The sequence below is a fragment of the Ostrea edulis genome, chromosome 9 (assembly GCF_947568905.1).
Source record: "Ostrea edulis chromosome 9, xbOstEdul1.1, whole genome shotgun sequence".
In the NCBI taxonomy this organism is placed as follows: Eukaryota; Metazoa; Mollusca; class Bivalvia; order Ostreida; family Ostreidae; genus Ostrea; species Ostrea edulis.
Genome location: NC_079172.1, coordinates 7,964,402 through 7,991,603, shown reverse-complemented (window position 1 = coordinate 7,991,603; position 27,202 = coordinate 7,964,402). Strand labels below are relative to the sequence as shown.

The window sequence follows — 27,202 nt, the reverse complement described above, 5'->3', positions numbered from 1 at the left end:
TTACGGTTAATTCAGATATGACGTGCTCCACCAAAAATTTAATTTATGTTATAACATGTGCTGGCTGTGGAAAACATTATATCGGTGAAACTGGAACTACTCTGCGAACTCGTATACGAGTTCATAAACAACACATTTCAGCACCCGAATACAGAAAAATTAGAGTTAGTGAACATATAGATGTGTGTGGCCACGGACAATTCAGTGTTTTTCCGTTTTATAAACTGTATACAGAAAATACTATTTCCCGACGAGAAAAAGAAAGACACTTTATTAAGACTTTAAAACCGGCTCTCAATAGCTTACTGTAAAATATGTTTACTGTTATTATCTATGACGTCATAATATGCTTAACGTAAAATCCTTTTCCCTTCATTCGTTTATGACGTCGTTATGTACGTGAAATGTTAGGACGCCTTTATGACGTCAAACCATTTCAAAACTATTTTAAAATGTAACGCCTGAGGATTATAAAATGAAAGCGCTTGCGTTAAATTTTTAACTTTGTGTACTGTTTATTCTATTTCTTTTAATATATATATATATATATATATATATATATATATATATATATATATATATATATATATATATATATCATATATATAATTCACTGTTATTGTTGATACAGAAGGTACACAGAGTAATTGCAAGTGTGAATGAGCGAGTGTAGATTACAGTTTGAATGTTTGTATGTATAATTGTGTTGAAAATACAAAAATAAAACATTTTTTTAAAAGTAGGTAGTTAGGTAGGTAGGTAGAAAGGTATAGGTAGGTAGGTAGAGAGGTAGGTAGGTAAGTAATTCCCTGCCCGATAAACTAAAATTATTTCATAGTTTGCATAGAAGGGGATGAAAGCGGGGGTATCCCTCTAGAGCGAGACTTCAAGAGGGTGTTATGGCTCTAGAGTGAGTCTTCCCCCTGGGGGTAAGGTAAGGCACGTCTGCTGGGAGAGGCTCACTCTAGAGTGAGACTACCGGGGAGGAAGGCTCACTCTAAAACCAGACTTCGACGGGGGGAAGGCTCACTCTAGAGCCAGACTTCCGCGGGGGGAAGTCTGGCACTGGGGGGGGGGGGGGGGGGGGGGGGGGGGGGGGGAGTCTAGCTCTAGAGTGAGCCTCCCCCCTGGGGGAAGGCTTACTCTAGAGCCAGACTTCCGGGGGGAAGTCTCACTATGGGGGAAGTCTGGCTCTATAACACCAGCGCCCTCATCCACCGCGCGTCAAAAGGATATCGGTGTGATGCTGCAGGCGGCTAAGGAGCAGAGCTCTGCGGCCGGTGGTAAATAACTCTCCTACTGAACACTTTATTGATAGAAATGTTTTGAATTTTGTTAAATAGAAATGTTTTGATCTTTGAAATGGATAAATTGAAATGCGATAAGATTTGATTTTATACTTTTAGGAGAAAAAAGAGGTAAAGGGTATTGGAAATTAAATACATCCTTATTAACTGATGCTAATTATGTAACACAACTTAAAGAATTGATACGTGAAAATGAAATGCACGAAATAAAAACAGTAAATGATGAAACAGTTAATAAAACTGGTGACATAATGAATAAATTGTGTGAATTCGACGAAGCGCTATATGCAAGTAATAATAATGATAATGAAAATCTTATCGATGCGTACTTAAACGATGTGAAATGCATAGAGCTATTAAGTCAAGAAAGACAACTCTGCGATGCATTCCCAACGCTTACTGAATGTGAACAAGCTATTAAAGAAATGAAAGATAACAAGTCTCCTAGATCAGGTGGTTTACCTGTTGAATTCTACAAAATATTTTGGAATGAAATAAAAGATTATTACTACAATTCGCTTTTGAAAACAACGAAATGACTTTTACACAGAGATTATCAATAATATCATTGATCCACAAAAAAGGCGAAAAAACTGACTTACGTAATTCTAGACCTATTAGCTGGACTAATTGCGTTTATAAGATACTCGCCTTTATCTTCGCAAAAAGGTTGCAACGAATCATTGATAAACTCACAAGTAAAGATCAAACGGCATACATCAAAGGTAGATTAATTGGCACAAATGCACGGCTTCTGTTAGATATTATAGGATTATTGAACTTATATTGGTGAATATTGGCACGAGTTGGCTGTGAAAATGCACGAGCTTGCGAGTGCATTTTGACAGCCAACGAGTGCCAATATTCACCTATATAAGTTCAATAACCCTTTTATTATATAGCTAAAGTATTTAGTTGTTAAATTATATCCCTTTTCACTCAAACTACTCCAAAATAGACGAGGATTCATCAATATTGGCAGTGTGCAATAACAGCATGCATTTCTTAACTGTTCAATATTTAACCCGTCATTAATGGATGAAGCAAACTGATTTTGTAAATGGGGACATCATAATTTATGTACAGTAAAACATTTTGCTTAAGTAAATATCAAATACCGGTTCTGTCAGATTCGGAGGACCGCCGTCTGCCATTTTGGCTTGTTTACGTCGTTACGGTAACGTCAATATTGAACGCTCATACTCGGAATGTTTCGGGCGCATACAATTTACGCAATGCAAAGTTAGCGTTCAATAAATTCTCAGGATATTGAACGCTAACATTCTCTAGATTTTACGCAGATTTTATATTAGACTATTTATTAACTATATAATAAATTTGAATATTGTGAATCTAATAATGAAGAAGGTATTCTTTTATTTTTAGACTTTCAAAAAGCTTTTGACTCTATAGATTGGAATTTTTTATTCAAGACTTTAGAGAAATTTAATTTTGGTCCTCAGTTTTTGAAATGGATAAAAATTCTATATGAAAATCCAATTTTTCGAATAAAAAATAATGGATGGATCTCTAAAACATGCTTAATGAAACAGGGAATCAGACAAGGATGTCCAGTTTCAGCAATAATTTTTCTTTTTGTTGTAGAAATAATGTCATTAAAATTAAATCCGCTGAAAATATATAAGATTTCAAAAGCGACAATATGGGCACCGAAATAAAACTTCTACAACATGCAGATGATGCGTCACTGCCATTATTAGATATAAATTCTATGAAAAATGCGATAGATCAGTCGGGCTTCAGAAATGCAATTAAACATGAAGAAAACAGAAGGGATTTTACTTGGACCCCTCAAAAATAGATATGAAACTATATGCGATGTCAAAATTACAAATGACCCAGTCCGATTTCTTGGAATATACATAGGTCATGATATTGAAAAATGCTATGAGAAAAACTGGAATGATAAGGTTAAGAAATTGGGGAAAAAAAATTAACATGTGGAAAAACAGAAAACTTACTCTCTTTGGAAAATGTACTATTATAAATACATTAGCACTTACTGAATTATATTATAGTGCCACGATTCTAAATTACCTATCTGAAGAAACTTTGAAGAATATTCAAAAATTAATTTTTAATTTTCTATGGGGGGAACGCGATAGAATTAAAAGAAATACAGTAATTGGGAATATTGTTGATGGTGGAGTAGGGATTGTCGATGTGGAAAGTAAATTCAAATCGTTAAAAGCTATGTGAATAAAGCGCTTATCCAAAAATAATTGTACAATAAAATCCTTTTTCGAATCATGTATAAGTAAAAAATCAATAGACTTAACCTATCTCTTGAAAACTAGCAATACAAATATATGTGATCTTAAAAATACGTTTAAAAAATACCAACATTTTACTGTGAAGTTTAGTGTGCGTTTAATGAATGCGAACTTAAAGAAAACAACAGACAAGGCTCCATCACAACCTATCTGGCTAAATGAAAATTTCAAAATAAAAAAACATTCTTTATTTTACACTCATTGGGCAAAAGGTGGGATTCTGTACGTAAACGATCTATTTGACGAAGAGGGAAATTTTCATGAAATAGAATATTTCTCTGATGTAATACAAAACAAATCTAACTGGATTTGTGAGTATAATCTACTTAAACGAACATTAAAACAAGTAGAAGAGAAGATAGACACAAATAAAAACAAGTTTATCAATATAACGAATAATGACAAATTCTTATTAAGCAACAATGAAAAAGTATCTTTAGATCAACTTAGTTGTAAAATGTTATATAAAATTTTCATTTCTAAAAAAAAATCATTAAACCCTATTTTGAGAAAACTTTGACAAAACTTTTTAATGACTTCAAAGAATACAGAAAATCAATATATACATCAAAAATAATAAAATGCAAAGACAAACGACTAGCTGAATTCAATTTCAAACTTCTACATAATTTATTGAACAATAATAAATCTGTGAGCATCTGGAATAAAAACGTGTCAAATTTTTGCAATCACTGTAAAATGACGGAAGATATAAAACACTTAATATATGATTGTAAAAATGTTAAACAAATATGGGAAGTCGCGCGAAATATATGCCATTTAAATATTCAGTGGAAACATATTGTTATTGGGTTTTTTCCGTCGAAAACCGAAACACACAGCTTCTTAATCTTTTGTTATCTAATATTGCCTTCCTCATATACAAAATAAAAATGAAATTAAGATTTGAACAGAGACCAGAAACAGATATGGAGATTAAAATGTACGTAAAAGCAATCTTTTATGTTACTTTGAAATTTATAAGAAATTAGATTAAATGTGAAACTGTTTTATGATTGTCAATATGCTTATAAATGTTTTTCTTTTAACTACAAGGAGGAGACCTGTCCTCCTATAGTACTGCCATGGGGGTTGTGAATGGACTGTATTCTATGTGATGCGTTACCAATTAATGGCAGTATTCAGAAATATATGTATATATCTATATTCCATTCGGTATACCTGTATGTGTTTTGTCCATCAATATATAACTTTTTCTTTGAAGACTGATAATCTATAATATGCATGACAGTTCGAATTTTCTTATGAATATATATATCAAATGATATGTCAGAACAATCAATTTGCTATTATTGTACGTACATGTATGTTCTTTCATATTGTTGTTGTTGTGTGATAATAAAAGATTATCAAATTGAAAAAAAAAATAAAAAAGTTATATATGATACATTTCCCTTTATTGCTACATGTAGGCGCTTTACGCAATTGTACAATTGATTCAAATTTAAATGAAGTCATTTCACAATTCAGAAGAAAAAAAACCCTCTTCTTTAAAAAACACTTCAATCAAGATATCTTAAGCCAAATGAAAAGCAAAGATAGATAACAGCGATCAATCTAATAATTCCCAAAAAATACAAATTCAATATTAGGACAAATACGGATCCCTGGGCACTCCAGAAGCGGTATCAGGTATCCAGGAGTGAGCATCCCCTGTTAACAGGTGACAACCACCGTGAGCCCTACATCTTGATCAGGTAAACGGAGTAATCTGTGGTCAAAATTAGTATGTAAAGAACGCCTTAACAATTGGTATGAATCGCGTCAGACAGCATTCGACCGAACGACAGGTTATGTCTGTATATCAGATCGTTATAGCGATCATTGAATTTGTGAAATGCTTACTTTAAACGAGACTGCTGTAACCCCTATAAACACAGTATTCAATAATATGCAACAATGAAATCAAAGTAGTTTGGAGTCGTATACTTTCGTTTGACGTGATAATGTGCAATGAAAAAGGATCAAAAACAGCAGCCTATATATGAATAACATCAACACTAAGTATGTATAAATAATGACATTCCACTTGCAGATTTGGGAAAACCGATGACACATAAAATCTACATATCCACATTGATGATCATGCATTTTCCCAACTATTCTAGTTTTGAAACACCATCGCTTGAGATTCTGATAGTAAACTATAAGATGTTCTAAAGTGTTATACATGGAACGTGAAGTAACGAACAGTGACCAATCTCATAAAGCCCATGAAGCATACAAAATCAAGAGTTTATTAATTCTTTACATGATTAAGGATAATTTATGGTCAAAGTTCATTTCCGTGATGTTTGAAAGACTTGAGTTAAATTTTACTCCCAATACTGTGCAGTTGTCTTTTGTCCATATTCCGTAGTTAGAGCTAAGGATATCAGATGTTAAATTCAAGATTTTGATCCAATCCAGACAGGTTTAGTTTTACTAAAGTTTAAATTTAGCCCTGAATACTTTGAAAAATGGAACAGGAGATCTAATGCTGACTGAATACTTTTCTCCTATCCATCTACATATAGAAACACATTTGTATCTTCTGCATAATGAAATAAACAGAATTCCCTTGGTATGTGTAAGCCAAAAACATGTAATTTGCAGCATATATACGATTATAATTTAATTTTACTTGTAACACGCAATTTGATTGGCTGCGCACACTAAAAATTAGTTTATAATTGTATAATGTAACTTGATATGGTACATTTTTTTGTACATGACGTATTTTGTGTGATGTCAGATTCAAACATTATGGTACTTTTTCTCGGATCGACTTCAAAGTCAATCTTGTGTGGAGAAGTAAACTTTAGGCCTCCATATGTAGCCTACACATGTATTCTGTTATCAAAATTCGTCGCAAACTCCACCTTACATTTTTAAATTTGATAAATAAAGTACATGAATATGCGCCAGACACTCGCCGGTATGCTTGCGTGGCGCAAGTAATTTCTACACGTCACTTCCTCGGGTCAAACGAAAAAGCCCCACTAATTGATAAAATTACAAATAAAGGACTGGGCTAGCACGGATTCCTGGATGCACCAGAGGTGGAACCAGGTGCCCAGGAGGAGTAAGCATCCCGTTGATTGGTCACATCCGCCGTGAGTCCGATAAGATATTATATTTATCACTAAATAAATTAGATTTGAATGAATTACGTGAAAGAATCTGGAACGATGCAATACAAACTTCCACTAGAGGTCGTTTGTGTGATGATCAGAGAAAATTCAGATTAATATGTTAGAACTCTTTTATGCATTGAAAATCAAGAAAGGTTATCAGCCCATCAAAATCAGTCTAGGTAGTATATAAAGAGCGCAGTCACTGCAGCTCCTCACTTTGTTGGTAGAAGACAAGCTGAAAACACCTTAGGTAAGACAGGGATTAGACGTGGCTGAACAAGCTTTTCCTTCCCTATCTCCCTAATAATAAGGACAATCTTTATTATAAAAGATACATACTTAGTTAAGTGAGCCAGCATCTGAATCAACAAGTTTTCCCATCCCATTTAGAGTTTTTATATTAGCTAAGAATCATTGCTTCGTCTCAAAGTTGTAATTGATTGTTTTATTATTTTTGTCTCTTTAACGGTTCTCAGAAGTGATCTGAGCTTATCCCACGAATCAGAACAAATCATTTTTTGAGCAGTTAGCTCAGTTTAAATTGTGGAAAATAGTTTTACTTTAGTATATTATTATTTATTGTATTTGAATAATTTTGGTAAATCCACTCGGTTACACGTCACAGTTTGCACACAAACCAAATCTGTGTGCGGAGACGCAGAGGACTATGGGTAGTATGCGATACAATATTGATATGATTTAAAAACTCAAGGTCATCACGAAGTTAGACAAGTTGTACTTGATTGCTGTTTTAGAGGACAAAGTAACGCGATAATGGCACATTTAGAAATGTACGGTCGATACTCAAGAAGTCAGTAACCCAAAGGTAATACCCAAGGCCGAAACGAAGGAGGACGAGTGGTACATCAAATTATATAATATTAGGCTATGATGTATGCGCGCGCGCACACACACACGCACACACGTACGCACACACACACACGCACGCACGCACGCACAAGCACGCACGCACCGCTTTCATATTCATTGCGCCTGCTGCCTAATCCTATATATATATATATATATATATATATATATATTATATATATATATATATATATATATTATATATATATATATATATATATATATATATATATATATATATATATATATATATATATTCTATGTATACATGAATAGAATACTGTTCAAATCAAATATTTTTAGGGGTTTCGACTTCATCGTAAAGGTGATTTGTAATCCTAATAAGCACTTTCTTACGTCTTTTGATAGGTACTTATAGTAGGTAATATTTCATTTAAAAAACTACTACATTTTAATGGAGGATTTTTCACCCTTACACGTATTTATCTCCCCTGCTTGTGATTTCAGCCATTGTACAAGTATGCTGTAAAAATGTTTAGTTTGTAAAGATATGATAATCTGCAAGGGTTGATAACTTGTAATATACATGTAAATGTATTTAATTCAAGGATGTTTGAATGGCCATCAGAAAAAAGCATTTCTAGAAAAAAAAGTCCATTTCCTCATAGTTTGTCATACATTTTGGAGCACTCGTTTTAAGTCAAAAAGAAAGATTTAATGTCAACACTTTCACATGCCTGTAATCGATAAAACTAGGATAACGCTTTATCAAACAAATGAAATGACTATCCGTTGATAAACTATCATACGTAATTTTCCTTATAATTCTGACCATACTAAGCTGTGAGATCTTGCTCTGATAAATGTTTGTTTTGTTCTATGAACTGTTCTACATGCACAGGGGGTCAGAACAACCCCAGGATAAGTGATGATCCTTGGATAAAATGATAGCCTTTATTTTTGTTGCATTTACTTGGTTTCCGTTGAGTACAGTTATTGGGAAACACATCTAGGGGATTTTGTTGATCTTCAGTTGATTCTGACGGCTGCTTAGAAAAGGATAGAAATGTAAAGCACAGCCTACCAAACATCATTTTTAAATTTCTGTCAAATTTAATTTATACAATGAACCTTTGCCAATCATTGCAGTTGTGTGTCTACATTTCTTTATAATTATCATTCAGTAACTAGCATATCAATATTTCTATCTTGAATTGCTTCTCGTTATCGCTATTGTTTCAACAAACAGATATGAATGAAACGTGAAGACACAAATCACAAGTTCTCGTGCAGTATGTGAGTTTGGCGCGCGGTCAGTGTTTGTTTGCCGGTTCTAACCCGTAAACATGTTTTTGTATGATATTAATAGACCTCTGACCCAGAGCAGCTTGTAAAGCAGGTTACCAAACAAATTCTGATGGCCATTTCCTGATTAACTTAATAGCTACCCACGTGCCCCGAGTGGCTTCAATTACGGCTAGGATATTTTTCAGAGCTGACTTGGCTGCCAACTGATATGTAAGTATGTACTTTTAGATACAAGTGTAGACATTTAGTTTTAAATTAACCATTTCAACAAGTCTGTTAATTGTCCAAATGGAATTAGATTAGAACTCGAGTTATGCAATTCTGACAATACCTATAGTACCAGTACTGACTCCGGTAGAACTAAATCGTGTATACCGAGTTTGTATGGATCATTGCAATTTCGGTACATACAAGTAGGACAATGTAGACAATTGTTCGACAGTGTATAATCCACAATTTGAATTAATTATCTCAATGAATTACGTAATAATTCCTTTTTATAGAATTCATTTTTGGGGGGTGAAATTATCTTTGTATAGCGAGAACAATTTATGACGTTGTCAACATTCTCATTAGGGTATATACATGTAATATATATATATATACATGCATTTCTAAAGCACTGTAAACTCCACGAGAAGGAACATTACTATTTCGATCAATTCTTCATTTTACATCATAACTTTTAATTGAACAGCTACCTCTACTTAGAAGATGAGAATTCTTTGCTTTCTTTCGCTGAGCTTGGTATTCAACATCGTGGTTTCCGGTAAGTAATACCGCACAATAAAATGTGATATTTATCCGATAAGACCTGCTTCGATTTAACGTTGTGATACTTTTTTTCAAAAGAGGAAAGATGTTTTGGGAACACCTGTGAAGAATGCATGAAAAATAGCGAGTATGGAGGCTGTGTTTGGTGTGGCGTTGCGGTAAGTTTTGTTATGTATATTTCCGTATTTCTCAAGTTTTTCATTAAATTCCAAATTAAGTATTATGCTACTATGTATTTGGCTTATGTTAAGGGATTAAATCAAGATTTTGACTTCCCCATCATTGATAGCTCTTCAGTAGGTGCCCCCTTTAGGGTGGTTGACAACTTAAGGAGGAAGATCACTTCTACATATTAATGGCTGACTTCCTCTCCAACCTCAAAGACATATCAATAGAATTAGTCACACAATTATGTTATTTCGTTACTTAGCTGATAAACTGATAAGTTTATTCGAATACCGTGCTTACTTTAATTTTCCCTTGTGATTTTTTAAATAAAACTGTAAATCTAAACAAGACCAACATAAAGCCTGCAATTCTAAAATGTCATATCACATGATTACCAGTTTTCATCGACTACATTTCTTTTAAGGAGGAATGCTACACCAGAGAAATTTTATATGGATGAAAAGTGGGGGATATATGCAATAATATTTTGAAATTGAAAACTTTCAGATTTACTTTTTTAAAATCAAAAATGGAGTTTTCTTAGAAATCAATCTGAAAAAATATTAAAACCTCTACTGGACTCCAACCCGCGATATACAGTTCAGCAATCGACGTGCTAACCTACTGAGCTACTCAGCTAGGCAATATTTGAAATGAATAAACAAATATTGCTGATATTTATATTTTCATCTATGTTTTAAAAGGAAGTCAGCCATTATGACGATGTAGAGGATCTCCCTAAAAAGTGTTAAACATCCTTAACAAAAGGAGAGGGTATCATAAATTATAGAACCGTGCCCAATCCCAGCTCTCCGTTTCAAATTCATTAAAATAGGTTCAAGTCAATGAAACATCTTTTAATCAATACACTGCAGTATGTTCAAATCGAAGACATGGTACGTACATCTCGATCGTGTTTTAGATGTGTTTAAACTTTTCCGCATATCAATCGCAGTATATAATTTCATTCTTTAAACAAATTTCAACCTGTATGTTCATTAATCGAACGTAGCTTGGTCATCAGATTAAGGTACACTAACGAATAGAAATGAGTAGATTGCGTAACCAATACATACGGGGTATCGTGAATCAATTTCAGTTGATTCTTCGGGATGAATAATAGGAAAACATTAAACCACAACTTTCTCTCCATACGATTCAGTTTTAAATATTTCTTACATAACCGCCGCAATAATTGAATACCAAGGGTCTTTTAGCATGTTTCCTCATTACGTTTGTATTACATGAAAGGTAGCATTATCGTCAACCACTGATCAAACTCCCATTTAATATGTAATATTCAATTTGTTTAAAATTCAATAGCTTAATTTGATATAAGAGTTTTGAATATTTTTACATAATAAGCTTCTTTAAAATATAAAGTTATTTTAAAACACTCATGAACTTATTCAACGTTTTGGGAAATTATCTCTTTCGTTTCATGTTAATCACTTGTATAAAAGAAAACTTAAAATCAAATTCTATAGAGTTGTGACACGAAGAGACGTAATAATGGCTACTTTATATGACAACGTAAATGTCGTATTCAATTAAAGCTGAGTGTTTTACTTTCCTTCAAGAATGTTTTCCCTATATCGCGACATCGCCAGCGGTAGGTGGAGCAGCACATAGTTAAATCTATACAGGGCGTTCAGGGCCGTAGCAGTGATGGTTCTTTATCGTTACAGCGGCTGGGTGTCTTGACACGATACCTCGTTTTTAAGGTCTCATTCGAGAGATCCGCGGCTCTCACTTCAAAACGCCGATGTTTTGTATCTAAGTATCTAAATGGCAGTCGCTATCGAGTTTTTTTTTTCACGTCTCGGGTTTGATGCGATTAAGAATAGTCTCACTTTGCTGTTTGTACATGTAATTGTAGGGTGACACCACTAAAACATGAGGTTTAAAATGACTGGCTAAGTATATACAAACAGGGGAATTCGATGTACTGAAGGTGGGAGTTCAATTTTATCGGAATATTTCTTAAAAATTCGACTTTGTTTCCGAGATATTTGCGACCGTTATGCTTTTTCGATCGTCTCTGATAATGTCAAACTGATGGAGCGGTAAGTTTAGGTATGGATAGGTGTTTTTTTTCATTTTAATGTCTTGTCATTTAAAAAACATATTTAATAGACATTGATGATGTTGTGATCTCCAACACTATTAATGAAAAAAAAAAATGATTAAATTGTCTCGTTATCCATTGTAAAAATCATGTCCCCGTGACCATATTGTTGCGAAATATTCAGACCGCATAACTAATTGATCGTCGTCCCGGAAACATGCTGAAATTATAATTTTGTGAAGCAGCTGAAATATATACAAGGCAAGAAGTCAAGTAGTTTTGTGGTAGACCTATAAATTTTTGTGTTAAGGATACTTGTGAGTTTATGATATAAAACCACAAAACAGAAAGTACAGAAACACTGGGATAGGGAAGATTTGACAGGCCTATTGAGAACACTGAGAACTGAGAACAAATGAACAAATGGGCATGATTCAAGAGGGGAAACTTAGCATACTAACATGGAAGAAATTGTTCCAATTTGTATTCAAATGCATGCTGGAAATGCAAATATGGACCGATAGCAAACATTACGACTGAGAATATTTAAAAAAACAAAAAAAAAAAAAAAAAAAACAAAAAACAAAAAACAAAGCCAGAATGTACACAAAAATAAAAATCTGAAAATGTCAAGGAAACGATTTTTGTTTTATTTTCAGAACTATACTGCTTCTCGCTGTTTTAGCAACACGAATTTCAACTTGCGAAGTGAATGTCGCGGAGGTTTCGTTCACTGGCCCACAAAGCTCACCTACGTCAAAGTAAGTAGATATTTGCTAAATTTTATGTAAAATTGGTTTCACTACCATCATGGTGATTACAAATTGGGAAACAACTAGTAATGATATATGACCTCCGCACGCACTTTTGCATTCGAATGATACAACCATCCCACCCAATCTTATTATGTTCCCCAAACAAAGTTTGGGAACATATTGTTTTTACTCTGTTTCTTATTATTAGGGTCTTCCGTCTTCAGCGGAAGAACCTTCTATTATTCTATCGTTGATTTTTCACTTTTCTTTTTATTAGGGTCTTCCGTCTTCAGCGGAAGAACCTTCTATTATTCTATTGTTTCTTTTTCACTTTTTAAGGTCTTCCGTCTCAACGGAAGATCTTATAGTGATTCTTATGTTTCTTTTCCTCTATTATTATTAGGGTCTTCCGTCTTCAGCAGAAGACCCTTCTATTATTAAGGTATTCCATTCTTCACGGAAGACCTTATAGTGATTCTACTGTTTCTTATTATTAAGGTCTTCCGTTCTTCAAAGAAGACCTTATAGTGATTCTCTGTTTCTTCTAGTGATTTTACTGTTTATTATTATGTCTCCGAACACAAAGTGTCGGAGACATATTGTTTTTGCTCCGTTTCTTATTATTATGTCTCCGAACACAAAGTGTCGGAGACATAATAAAGTTCTTATGTAATTAGAATTATCATGTAGGTTCCCAAAATAATTGGGCTCACGTTCGCATCTAATCTGCTAAATACTACTAACTATTAGTTTTCTTGCATTTAAGGAGGTATGCTACAACAGAGAAATTTGATGTGGATGAAAAGTGGAGGATATGTACAACAATATTTTGAAGTTGAAAATTTTCAAATTTACTTTATTTTGTCAAAAAATACAATTTTAGTAGAAAGTAATCTGGAAAAAAATTAAAACCCCTGCTGGACTCGAACCTGCGACCTACAGTTCAGCAGACGGTATTCAAACCTACTGAGCTACTCGGCTAAGTATTGAAATTGAAAAGGAAAAGTCAAATATTTCTGATATCGATTTTTTCATCCAAGTTTTTACAGGAAGTCAGCCATTATGACGATGTAGAGTACTACCTTAAAGTAATTCGGGACGATATATCGATTCACTATGAAAACATTAGAGATTCATCTTCATACCTATTTTGCTAAAAATGAAATATGAGTATTTTAAGAATGAAAAAGGTAAATGCACAAAGAATTAAAACCTAAGAACTGAATAAAACAGTCATTGGATTTGGGAAAGAAATAGCATACGAAGTGCAAGGATATAATTATTGTTGCAGTGACAGAACAGATAAAAGATACCCATTGAGTACAATCAGTGGTTATCCAATGAAGAAGAAATTTCTATTTGCACTGCATTAGTTTATAAATTTGGCACTACAGTAAAACGTATAACAAATGAAGAATTTAATGTTATCTACTGGACACGGAAAGAACGGAAGACCTTCTTGTTGCCATGGCAACAAGTTTCTAGTTATTATTATTATAATTATTTTTTGACCAAATTTTGTGCAGGAGTTTTCTCGAAAACTATACAGTGGTTTTCAGTGAAACTTTCAGGAAAAATGCATTATATTATGAACTTTGTTTATCACAAAAAAAAAAAAAAAATTGGGAAAATTCCATTTCGGTTATGGACAATTTCCTTATTTTCAAATGGAACTTTGTCCGCGAGTGATCTACAGGAAGGGCTAAAGATATGAACTGGGGACTTATTAGAGATGATAAAACATGACTTATAGATTTGCAGAATCACTATTTCGTACGTCGTCATCACTTCCGGTCGCTACCGGAAGCGAATTTAAAAAATGAATTTTTTCAACTTTTTTGTTTTTTAATGTTTTTCTTTGATAAAGGTAAGATAAATAGAGACTCTTTATAGAATGCTGAATATGATATTTGTTTTTAAATTGATCAAACCAAACTCTAGATATTCGTAATTTTCATTTTGAAGCGATGGTCCACACTAGCCTAATGGTTAGCGTAGTAGATTTTCATGCGGGCGACCCGGGTTCAATCCCCAGATTACTCGAATATTTTTTCCCCACTTTATAACAAATGAAGAATTTAAGGTTATCTACTGGACACGGAAAGAGCGGAAGACCTTCTTGTTGCCATGGCAACAAGTTTCTAGTTATTATTCTTTTTCTCCGGTACTTTTTTGTTCGGTAGTGTTCTCAGAAACTACAAAAGGGATCGATATGAAACTTTCCAGGATGATAGTATAGCGTTTGTAGATGTGCATAATGATAGTCATTTTGTCTGCACGAGCATGCACGCGCGCGCACGTGCACTGCAATTTTGGTACAAAAAATGGAAAATCAGAATATTAAAGGGATCGACGTGAAACCTAAATAGGATGATAGTATATCATTTGCAGATATAAAAGAATAATAGTTGCATTAAAAATTTGTACACTAACTTTGGAATCAGTCTAACTTTTTTGTTCTTCATTGAAATTGCTTGATATTCATATCATAGGTAGATATTGAGATCCTTAACTTATTTGCATGGTCAAAATTACCAATTTGCACGCGCATGCACGTGCGCTTCATTTTGATTGGATAATAGTAAAACGTGTGTAACTATCTTATTTATGAAGCGAATAAGAAGATATTCACAGCATACGTAGAAAATATGTGTATCTATATATTGGTATAACGAAAAATGCCAACATACACGCGCATGCGCGTGAATTGTTTTTCAAATGTTCAATTTTTAAAGGACGATAACGTTTTTGTTTTTCATCAAATTCGATTGATATTAGGGGTTCAGATGTGTCTTGGTACTCCTTACAAATTGCTGTGGTTAGAATTACTGCTCAGCACGTACATGCACGTGTGCTGAATTCTGATTGGACGATTTTAAAATCGCTATAACTTCCTTATATTTGGTGGAAACGTTATGAAATTCATACTGTGGGTATATGATACAAATGCCTGTTGAACGACATCAACAAAAATGCGGAATCATACACGCGTGCGCGTGTATGCACGTGCAACGCTTTTTTTCATTTCTTGGTACTGAAATGACCATATTGAACGTACTACATGTAATTAAAGGCTAAAATAAAATGATTTTTTGCTATAGATTCACAAGGACATACCTTTTTAATTGGGGGAGGTTTGGGGGACATATGTAACGGTCCCCGTTACAATTAGAACTAGTTGAAAGTTGATGTTAAATTATCTATCATGGCCAATGTTGAATTTCACAAATTGGAACGGGGCCACAATCGGGATATTGTATCTCACAGAGACATATATTTACCCCCCCCCCCCTCCCCGAGGTAAGAGATTCGTGGGAGGGGAAATTTGTGATCAGTCTGGAATTTTTCTCTTTTTGTCTGCAACTTCAACTTTGGTCATTACTCTTGAAGAACATACATAGACTTCATACTTGTATGCATATGACTGCCCAAGGTATTGAGATAGCCATCAAGTACATGGTCAAATTTGCTACTGGTTGATTGTGGCCAAGCACGGAGTAACTGTGTTTTACACTTCCATTCCAATTTCATCAAATGTGGCTTAAATTCATCATTACAGAGCAGACAATTCGCCTTCATAGGAAACGACATCATCAAATTCGTTGGACGGAAAGGTAAGGGCACAAATGACAGTCACTCTGAGTGTATTCATAGTGTGAAATTTTATTTCCCTCAAAGTCCTCATACCAAATCATAATATCGAGTCATTGACAAATGCAAGATGTGCGTGCTTCATCGCATATTCAAATTGTTGTATAACTATGCAATAATTAGATAAATAAAACAGTACACAAATGAATAAAACCATCATATTTCAAAAGTAAGACATCATACTAGAAATCAGTCTATAGATTACGTCACTACGTTGTAGGGACGGTACAATATTTAACAATCGGTCAACATATATTTTTGGTGCATATACTTAAGGACATACGCGATGTTTCACAATAATATATATATTGACTCGTGATATTTCACGGATAATTCACTTGCATTCTATCTCTGTTATACAGGTGTTACAAAAAGTTACTTTTGTCAGTAAGCGATACCTACTTTATTCTGTATTATACAGGTGGCATAGCTGATCACATGGTTGTCATAAATGTGCCCAATGCACTCCCTCGGAAGAAGGTACACTGTATCTGATAAGTATTACACATGATAGGCTTGTAATCGTGTGCATCAACTACTTAAGACACATGCTACAAAGAAATGAAACTTCAAATATTTATGTGCTTAGGGGTAATCGATAATTGTCAACCATTTTCCAAAGTGTGCAAGAAGCACCTTCGGGGGGGAGGGGGGTAAAAAATCGACAATTTTACCGTACGTTCTTTTTTTCTCTTCCGGATTTATTTCGTATCCGCGGAGTTCGGTTTTGTTTTATCGTATATAGACCTATTGGCTATAAAAACATAAAAGTATTGGTCATGTTACAAAAGTGTAATGCCCATAAAAAAGACGACAAGATAAGACAGAGACATCTTTATTTTTTTTTATAAAAACAAAAATCTATTATGTACAAAAAATTTGCACATTTATAAAACATTATATCATTCATAAATAACAAGAAATAGGGGTACCAATATTAAAGAACTCATTGTTTGAACTAAATTGCTCATAAACTTGATTGTCGATCTTCTTGTTGGGAATTTGAAAATGGTTGATGTACACTTTTTGAGGGGGGGGGGGGGGTCTCAAAAAGTGTGCTTTTTGCACACTTTGGAAAATGGTTGACAATTATGGATGACCCCTTAAAAAATGTGAATATATATGTAAACATGTAAAAATAACATCACAAACTGAATTAAGTCAAGTTGATCATTTTTTTTTCATTAAAGTATTTTTTAAAATTTTGTTTACTGGGTGTTTGTTTTCAGCGCTTTCTCATGTAAAAACACACTCTGTGATCGCTTAAACTTAATCTGTAAAAATTCAAGGAGGTAGAACAATTTGTAGCAAGTGGCTTTTAAAAGCCTTGTGAAGAACACATATATTAATGAATCTGTTGCGCTCAAGGCAGCTTTCTCAATTTACACAATAGTTAAGATGTGGTTTTCCATGTAGCGATAGTTAACCTGTGGTTTTCCTTGTAGCGATAGTTAACCTGTGGTTTTTCATGTAGAAATAGTTAACATGTGGTTTCTCATGAAGCAATAGTTAACCTGCAGTTTTATATTTAGCGAAAATTACATATAGAAATAATTAACCTGCAGTTTTACATATAGCAATAGTTGACCTGCAATTTTACATGTAGAAATAATTAACCAGCAGTTTTCCATGTAGCAATAATTAACCGGCAGTTTTAAAGGTAGCAATGATTAACCTGTAGTTTAGAGATAGCAATAATTAACCTGCAGTTTTACATGTAGAAGTAGAGATAGTGACTATCGGCGTTGACTTATCACATGGAGTTTCGTCATTGCCTTTACTATATACAGGTCACAGTCGTTTTCATTCTTCCAAGACCTGGAAAAGATGCCCCCGTTGAGTTTTCTTTTGACATAACGTGCAGGAACAGGTAAACGGAACGTGAAATTTGTTATAAGACGTATTCCATACACACAAGTTTACCTTGTATTTATAAGTTATACTGAAATAAATTCACTTTTAGAGTTGTCTCCAAGAAAAACCCATACAAAGTGAAGTGCAAAAGATTAACACGAGACAGTAAGGTAGGGATGAGTCTGATTATACATGTATGTATAATTAGGATTATAATAGCAACACTATGCACTTGCCTTAAAACTCACACTCAATGATATGTACATACATATATATGTACTTCATTTTTCAGTTTTACATCAATATAAAGTTGAAATATTTGAAGGACATGTCACCGAGAGAGTAAGTCCTTTGTAGATCTGTTTAAAACTTGTCTCAACATGTAATTGAAATTGATGGAATTTCTTCGACAGCTTATTTACGATGTTGTGAATTGACGTCATATATTGACTGGTCTAGAATGTAATTCTTGTAATTCTTAGTTTGATGACGTCACTTGTACTTGCATTACAGCAAAAGGAAGTATAAGCTTAAATTAAAGATGGGCAAACAAAGACACGTCCTTAAAATCTTCACCTCGGGAATTGAACCTTGTCAGTGCAGCACAAAGGTATGTTTAATAGCCATTGAACGTGCAACTAATGGTCTTTGTTGAATGTTTTCAATAAAGTAGAAATGAAGATTAATATATCATTATGTCCACTGTAAACTTCACAGAAAACGAGGGCTACCACCTGCAGATGGAAAAATAGCAAAGGCAATGAAGGCAACAACAAGTGTGTGTGTACGGAGTCAGATGTCCAGCCAACAGTCACAGTTCCCACTGTAGAGGAACCAGTTGGAAGACCAATGGGGGGTGGAATTCCCAGTGGAGCAGTAGGCGGTGGGATGGGTGGAGGACGATTCACTATACCGGAAGAATCACTGAATCAACTTCCGATGGGATCTTCTGCATCTGATATTGAATGCGAAGTAACACATACTCTCTCTCTCTCTCTCTCTCTCTCTCTCTCTCTCTCTCTCTCTCTCTCTCTCTCTCTTCGATTTAAAAACACATCATCTAATTTCGAGTCTTTGCTTTACACAGGAATGTAAAAACCGATGTTCTGATTACGGTAAATGTGTGGATTGCTTTGTCTTTTCTGGATCACCAATGCCAAATGCTAGGTGCCGTCGATATTGTGGAGGAAGACGGTTTGCTCCAACCTTCAGAAGAGTACGAGGATTTCCTGGTAAGTAAATCATTGAACGTTCCAACCTTCAGACAACTGCGAGGTTTTACCGGTAAGCAAGGCATTAAATGTTCCAATCTTCTGATGACTGCAAGGTTTTACCGGTAAGCAAGGCATTAAATGCTCCAACCTTCTGATGACTGCAAGGTTTTACCGGTAAGCAAGGCATTAAATGCTCCAACCTTCAGACAACTGCGAGGTTTTACCGGTAAGCAAGGCATTAAATGCTCCAACTTTCTGATGACTGCAAGGTTTTACCGGTAAGTAAGACATTAAATGCTCCAACCTTCAGACAACTGCGAGGTTTTACCGGTAAGCAAGGCATTAAATGCTCAAACCTTCTGATGACTGCAAGGTTTTACCGGTAAGCAAGGTATTAAATATTCCAACCTTCTGATGACTGCGAGGTTTTACCGGTAAGCAAGGCATTAAATGCTCCAACCTTCTGATGACTGCAAGGTTTTACCGGTAAGCAAGGCATTAAATGCTCCAACCTTCTGATGACTGCAAGGTTTTACCGGTAAGCAAGGCATTAAATGCTCAAACCATCAGACAACTGCGAAGTTTTACCGGTAAGCAAGGTTTTAAATGCTCCAACCTTTTGATGACTGCAAGGTTTTACGGGTAAGCAAGGCATTAAATGCTCCAACCTTCTGATGACTGCAAGGTTTTACCGGTAAGCAAGGCATTATCTGCTCCAACCTTCTGATGACTGCAAGGTTTTACCGTTAAGCAAGGCATTAAATGCTCCAACCTTCTGATGACTGCAAGGTTTTACCGGTAAGCAAGGCATTAAATGCTCAAACCATCAGACAACTGCGAGGTTTTACCGGTAAGCAAGGCATTAAATGCTCCAACCTTCTGATGACTGCGAGGTTTTACCGGTAAGCAAGGCATTAAATGCTCCAACCTTCAGACAACTGCGAGGTTTTACCGGTAAGCAAGGCATTCAATGCTCCAACTTTCTGATGACTGCAAGGTTTTACCGGTAAGTAAGACATCAAATGCTCCAACCATCAGACAACTGCGAGGTTTTACCGGTAAGCAAGGCATTAAATGCTCCAACCTTCTGATGACTGCAAGGTTTTACCGGTAAGCAAGGCATTAAATGCTCCAACCTTCTGATGACTGCAAGGTTTTACCGGTAAGCAAGGCATTAAATGCTCCAACCTTCTGATGACTGCGAGGTTTTACTGGTAAGCAAGGCATTAAATGCTCCAACCTTCAAACAACTGCGAAGTTTTACCAGTAAGCAAGGCATTATATGCTCCAACCTTCTAATGACTGCAAGGTTTTACCGGTAAGCAAGGCATTATCTGCTTCAACCTTCTGATGACTGCAAGGTTTTACCGGTAAGCAAGGCATTAAATGCTCCAACCTTCTGATGACTGCGAGGTTTTACCGGTAAGCAAGGCATTCAATGCTCCAACTTTCTGATGACTGCAAGGTTTTACCGGTAAGTAAGACATTAAATGCTCCAACCTTCAGACAACTGCGAGGTTTTACCGGTAAGCAAGGCATTAAATGCTCCAACCTTCTGATGACTGCAAGGTTTTACCGGTAAGCAAGGCATTAAATGATCCAACCTTCTGATCACTGCGAGGCTTTACCGGTAAGCAAGGCATTAAATGCTCCAACCTTCAGACAACTGCGAGGTTTTACCGGTAAGCAAGGCATTCAATGCTCCAACTTTCTGATGACTGCAAGGTTTTACCGGTAAGTAAGACATCAAATGCTCCAACCATCAGACAACTGCGAGGTTTTACCGGTAAGCAAGGCATTAAATGCTCCAACCTTCTGATGACTGCAAGGTTTTACCGGTAAGCAAGGCATTAAATGCTCCAACCTTCTGATGACTGCAAGGTTTTACCGGTAAGCAAGGCATTAAATGCTCCAACCTTCTGATGACTGCGAGGTTTTACTGGTAAGCAAGGCATTAAATGCTCCAACCTTCAAACAACTGCGAAGTTTTACCAGTAAGCAAGGCATTATATGCTCCAACCTTCTAATGACTGCAAGGTTTTACCGGTAAGCAAGGCATTATCTGCTTCAACCTTCTGATGACTGCAAGGTTTTACCGGTAAGCAAGGCATTAAATGCTCCAACCTTCTGATGACTGCGAGGTTTTACCGGTAAGCAAGGCATTCAATGCTCCAACTTTCTGATGACTGCAAGGTTTTACCGGTAAGTAAGGCATTAAATGCTCCAACCTTCTGATGACTGCGAGGTTTTACCGGTAAGCAAGGCATTCAATGCTCCAACTTTCTGATGACTGCAAGGTTTTACCGGTAAGCAAGGCATTAAATGCTCCAACCTTCTGATGACTGCGAGGCTTTACCGGTAAGCAAGGCATTAAATGCTCCAACCTTCAGACAACTGCGAGGTTTTACCGGTAAGCAAGGTTTTAAATGCTCCAACCTTTTGATGACTGCAAGGTTTTACCGGTAAGCAAGGCATTAAATGCTCCAACCTTCAGACAACTGCGAAGTTTTACCGGTAAGCAAGGCATTAAATGCTCCAACCTTCTGATGACTGCAAGGTTTTACCGTTAAGCAAGGCATTAAATGCTCCAACCTTCTGATGACTGCGAGGTTTTACTGGTAAGCAAGGCATTAAATGCTCCAACCTTCAAACAACTGCGAGGTTTTACCGGTAAGCAAGGCATTATATGCTCCAACCTTCTGATGACTGCAAGGTTTTACCGGTAAGCAAGGCATTAAATGATCCAAACTTCAGACAACTGCGGGGTTTTACCGGTAAGCAAGGCATTAAATGCTCCAACCTTCTGATGATTGCGAGGTTTTACCGGTAAGCAAGGCATTAAATGATCCAAACTTCAGACAACTGCGAGGTTTTACCGGTAAGCAGGGCATTAAATGCTCCAACCTTCTGATAACTGCGAGGTTTTACCGGTAAGCAAGGCATTAAATGCTCCAACCTTCAGACAACTGCGAGGTTTTACCGGTAATCAAGGCACTAAATGCTCCAACCTTCTGATGACTGCAAGGTTTTACTGGTAAGTAAGACATTAAATGCTCCAACCTTCTGATGACTGCAAGGTTTTACCGGTAAGTAAGACATTAAATGCTCCAACCTTCTGATGACTGCAAAGTTGTACCGGTAAGTAAGACATTCAATGCTCCAACCTTCAGACAACTGCAAGGTTTTACCGGTAAGCAAGGCATTAAATGCTCCAACCTTCAGACAACTGCGAGGTTTTACCGGTAAGCAAGGCATTAAATGCTCCAACCTTCAGACAACTGCGAGGTTTTACCGGTAAACAAGGCATTAAATGCTCCAACTTTCTGATGACTGCAAGGTTTTACCGGTAAGGAAGACATTTAATGCTCCAACCTTCTGATGACTGCAAGGTTTTACCGGTAAGTAAGACATTAAATGCTCCAACCTTCAGACAACTGCGAGGTTTTACCGGTAAGCAAGGCATTAAATGCTCCAACCTTCTGATGACTGCAAGGTTTTACCGGTAAGCAAGGCATTAAATGCTCCAACCTTCTGATGACTGCAAGGTTTTACCGGTAAGCAAGACATTGAAAGAACCAATCTTTAGATGGCTGTAAGGTTTTACCGGTAAGTGAAGCATTGAATGTTCCTGCATTTAGAAGAGTTCGAGGTTTTGCCGGTAATATCCATAAAATCAAATTATTAGTTATGATAGGAAATAATACAGTGTAGTTGGTTTCTTTCAATGATAATGATGGAAGATATTTTCTTTTTTTGCAGATGATGTTAACAAATGTACATATACTGACGAGAGCAATTGTATCATGAAGTTCCAGATCATGCACGAGAGATCATTTGAAGTGTCCATGAGAAAAGGCTAGTATTATTTGAAATATACAAGCTGTGAATAATGTAACAGCTACTGCTCCTAATTTTCATTTACTGGTTTCCTATTTGTACTTTTGTAGATTGTCCAATAGAGAGGTGTCAAAACACAACTTGTCCAGCGGACTCAGACGGGGTAAGTTACAGCAAACATGCTATATTTATGCCCACCCCCCTCCGAGACCGAAGATCGGGGGTGGGGGGGGGGGGTTGTTTTTGTCCCTTTGTCATTCTGTCTGAAACTTTAACCTTGCTAATAACTTTTGAACAGTAAGTGCTAGAGCTTTGATATCTCACATGAATATTCCTTGTGAAAATACATTTCCATAGGTACTAAACTTTTTGACCTTGGCATTTAACCTACTTTTTAAAATAATTGGCATTGGTCATAACTTCTAAATGGTAATATTAGGTATAGAGCTTTCATATTGCACATGAACATTTCTTGTGACAAGATCTTTCTACTGGTACCAAGATATTTGTCCTTGTGACCTTGACCGTCTTTGGAATTGGCCATTTTCGGGGGCATTTGTGTTTCACAAACACATCTTGTTCTGTATATTCTGCGTCTTTATAATATACACTCTCTTTTTTATAATATACACGCTGAATCTTTAAGATAAAAAAAACCCTGCGGCAATGTGCTAAAGTTTGTGTCTTTATGATTCTACATTTATAGTATGAATTTTGAAAAATGGCTCAATTAGAGCAGAAATGAGTTTTTCATGTGTTGAAAAATTCTGCCATGTTATATTTCCTTTTCTATGAGAAAGAAATTCATGGTCTTTATATGTGCAAAATATTTTAAGGGGAAAGATCAGAATTTTGATTTTCACAATATGTTTGAAATTTGACAAATCAACAAAAGGTTATGTATCCCCCCCCCCCCCTTACTGCATTTCTATATATGTACATGGTTTGAATGACCTTTTTAAAACTACAATCACACTGCAGATCTATACATGATTTCATGAAGTCAAATATTTGAATATGGAACGTGTTTATATTTGACAGAATGTCTGCAGCAACAATGGAGTGTGCAAATGCGGACGTTGTGAATGCAAGCCTATGTACAGCGGGGATTCATGCGAGCGATGTCAGGTTGTGCTGGCCTATATCAAAGACAAAACTGTCATTTAATATGCTTGTAATTATGAAAATTATGGATATATTATGAAGAAAAAATGAACTAAGGTTTGTTTAATCAAGTAATGTAAGACAAAGTTACACTACTAACCATTGCATTACTGGTAATCATCTTTAACATTAGTTTATTTATCTCAGTAAAATAAAGAGTTTATCAATTTTAGAATTGCGGTGGAAGATGTAACGAGTTGAGAGACTGTGTAGCATGCACTTCCTTCAGCGACTTCAGTGCCTTCAAAGACGAGGAAGAATGTGGAAAAAATTGTGCTAAATTTAATATCCGGCCCTTTGGCCCTTTCGTTCGTGAGTTAACGATATAGTTTGACATATGAAATGCCAGAGTATAAGACCTTTCAGATCCAAAAAAATATACCATAATATTTCGATATCGATTGGTATAACGATATGAAAATATTGCGTATGTTATGTTGACTCTATTAAGATGCTCATATGAGAGAGAGAGAGAGAGAGAGAGAGAGAGAGAGAGAGATTAGGTGTAAGTATACAGAACTCTGCATATTTTTGGAATTACTCGCACTCCATAATTAATTTACTCACTTTTCGTTCATGTTGAAATCACATGTTTTCTTCTTTGAATTAATTCATTTTCTTTCTTGACATCACAGCTCCGCAATCTGCCAACTCCAGAATGTGTCAGGTATACAACAAAAACAACTGCTTCTCTACCTATGCTTACACTGAATTGGACAATGGAGTTACGGAAGTGCAGGTTCTTCCACAGCAAGGTACATTAACGCATTTCTGCTCCCTCCACCCTTCCATCTTTCCGATTTATCTTTTCTGAAATAATTATTCTAAAAAAAATTCATACACTTCGTTGTTTATATTTATTCACAGTTTGCCCTGATGATTTCGGGAAAAAGTAACAGATATTGTGATGGACTTAAGATTGCCAATGTAGTTTTCGATGGAATAACATTACATGATGGCGATCTCATGAATGTGTATTTTCATGACTTATTTTGATTGTATGAAGCATGTCTACCAGTGTTTACCAAAATTGATATCGACTACTTATTTCAAATGTAACAATTCTGTATCTAATGATTAATAAAATATTCAATAGTTACCTTTATTTTTCGTGTGTCAACATCTACTCTGAATAAATTGGAACGTCTCAACATAATGACTGGTAGAGAGAAGAAGACTGATGCACATGTATCTTCCATCTTTGTTAGCCGAGGGTTTCCGCATGGTATATGGTTACATGTAAGCACCCTCTATTGGAAAATTGAATGGGGATTTGCAGGACATTCTTATTACTCTTTGAGTGTGTACTAGAAACAGTTTTATAGCTGCCCCATCATGCATGTGCTTGCAAAAAAATTATACACAACATTTTGAATTGAATTGCTTCCCGATAACCATGCATATTTACATTATACTGTCATTTCTGTTGGAACTCCCAGGTGTGATCAAAATAGAATACAATATTCATCACGATTCATTCACGCATTATTTACAACTACAGTGCGTGTATGAGGAAACGACAATTAACACAACCTTCAAAGATGGCATAGGCAAAGCATCGGAAAAGTAAATATTTAGTTTTGAATCGGTGTTTTCAAACACGCCATTTGTAATGCTTATTCAAGTGATAAACATGGTTACTTCACACGTCTACGATTAGGGTAAGTGCTCGAGACTGCACAAACTTGTGGAAAACGGTTTATTTGGTGATGCATACATTTTCTATGATTTTGCCTTCAATCTCTTTCCCAGCTGTAATGGTGGCCATTCCCTCTGGAATGCAAACAATGCACATGGATTTTGGTAAACGATTTTAACGATTGGGAGTTCCGAGAAAAATGAAAGTAAAATATAGATATAAAAATTCATTTCAATTTAAAAAAAAAAATACACGAGAGTTAGAATTGTAACACTTCTCATCAATATACTTTTCATGAAGCGCTAACTGCTCATACCCCCCCCCCCCCCTTCCCCCCCCCCCCCCCCATGAATGTAAAGCATTTCCTGACGGAATCTGTAAAAAAAAAAAAAAGCTTGAACGATCGCGTTTTCTCCTCCTTGCCTTAATGTTTGACTTGGAATGCAATATTTTCTTTTGACAAGATAAATTGCATCGAAATGGTGCGCATGCGCAAAATTCCCATACATCATCAACAAACATATTTTAGGGTGTTACTTCAATATAATTAATTTATAAACAATATATATTTCCATTATTTTCTTTTAACTGCAAATATTTCCAAGAATAGTTGGTAACATTATAAACTGTTGCATTTGCAGTTGCATTTGAATACCTTTGATCTGGTGGAAAAATAACAAGTCATACAACTTATGAATATGTCAAATACCCCGATTGTAGTATCAAATGACACCTTGAAATAGTAATGAGACCCTGATTGAGATATCCCCCGACTTGTCTATTAAAGGTATATATATGTACTGTATTAAATGGTATTTTGTTCAATGTTAAACACCAAACCAAAATTTTGTCAGTATGATAAACTATGGGAAAAAATGATTTGACAATTTTGACAAATTATATACAGTTGTTAAACGAGTACTGGTTACTCAATATAAGGAGAAAATGATGCTTTTCTAAAGCATATTTATGAAGGAATGACGTTTATGGTGGATGTACGCTAGTGATGTAATTGTTGACATTCTAAATTCCCCGTAAAACGTCATAAAATATTTCGAAATGGGGCGTTCACTAACCGACTCGGAGAATACATAATTAGATAGGAAATATTTTAATCCGATTGAGTTTTAATCGCGTAATTTGATAAAGTGTACAGCTAGTATAGTTTGATAGAAAACACTAGTTTTTTGCTCGTACGATAATA

General features: G+C 35.4%; 1 protein-coding gene across 2 annotated transcripts; it reads left to right on the top strand.

Annotated features, from left to right (window-relative positions):
* The first annotated feature begins 8,860 nt into the window (after positions 1 to 8,860).
* Positions 8,861 to 25,458, top strand: LOC125659188 (integrin beta-6-like). Of its 2 annotated transcripts, none has more exons than XM_048890777.2 (18): positions 8,861 to 9,084; positions 9,572 to 9,643; positions 9,727 to 9,806; positions 12,544 to 12,645; positions 16,199 to 16,253; positions 16,712 to 16,770; positions 18,081 to 18,160; positions 18,254 to 18,314; positions 18,437 to 18,486; positions 18,658 to 18,754; positions 18,862 to 19,116; positions 19,232 to 19,376; positions 23,118 to 23,213; positions 23,306 to 23,358; positions 24,237 to 24,323; positions 24,533 to 24,671; positions 24,995 to 25,114; positions 25,227 to 25,458. In XM_048890777.2, exons 2-18 carry the CDS (start codon positions 9,589 to 9,591, stop codon positions 25,253 to 25,255), a joined length of 1,563 nt encoding a protein of 520 aa, XP_048746734.2. In that variant the 5' UTR covers positions 8,861 to 9,084; positions 9,572 to 9,588; the 3' UTR covers positions 25,256 to 25,458. The 2 variants fall into 2 exon arrangements, with proteins under 2 accessions (XP_048746734.2, XP_048746735.2); XM_048890778.2 differs by having other exon boundaries at positions 8,954 to 9,088.
* Positions 25,459 to 27,202: the final 1,744 nt, after the last annotated feature.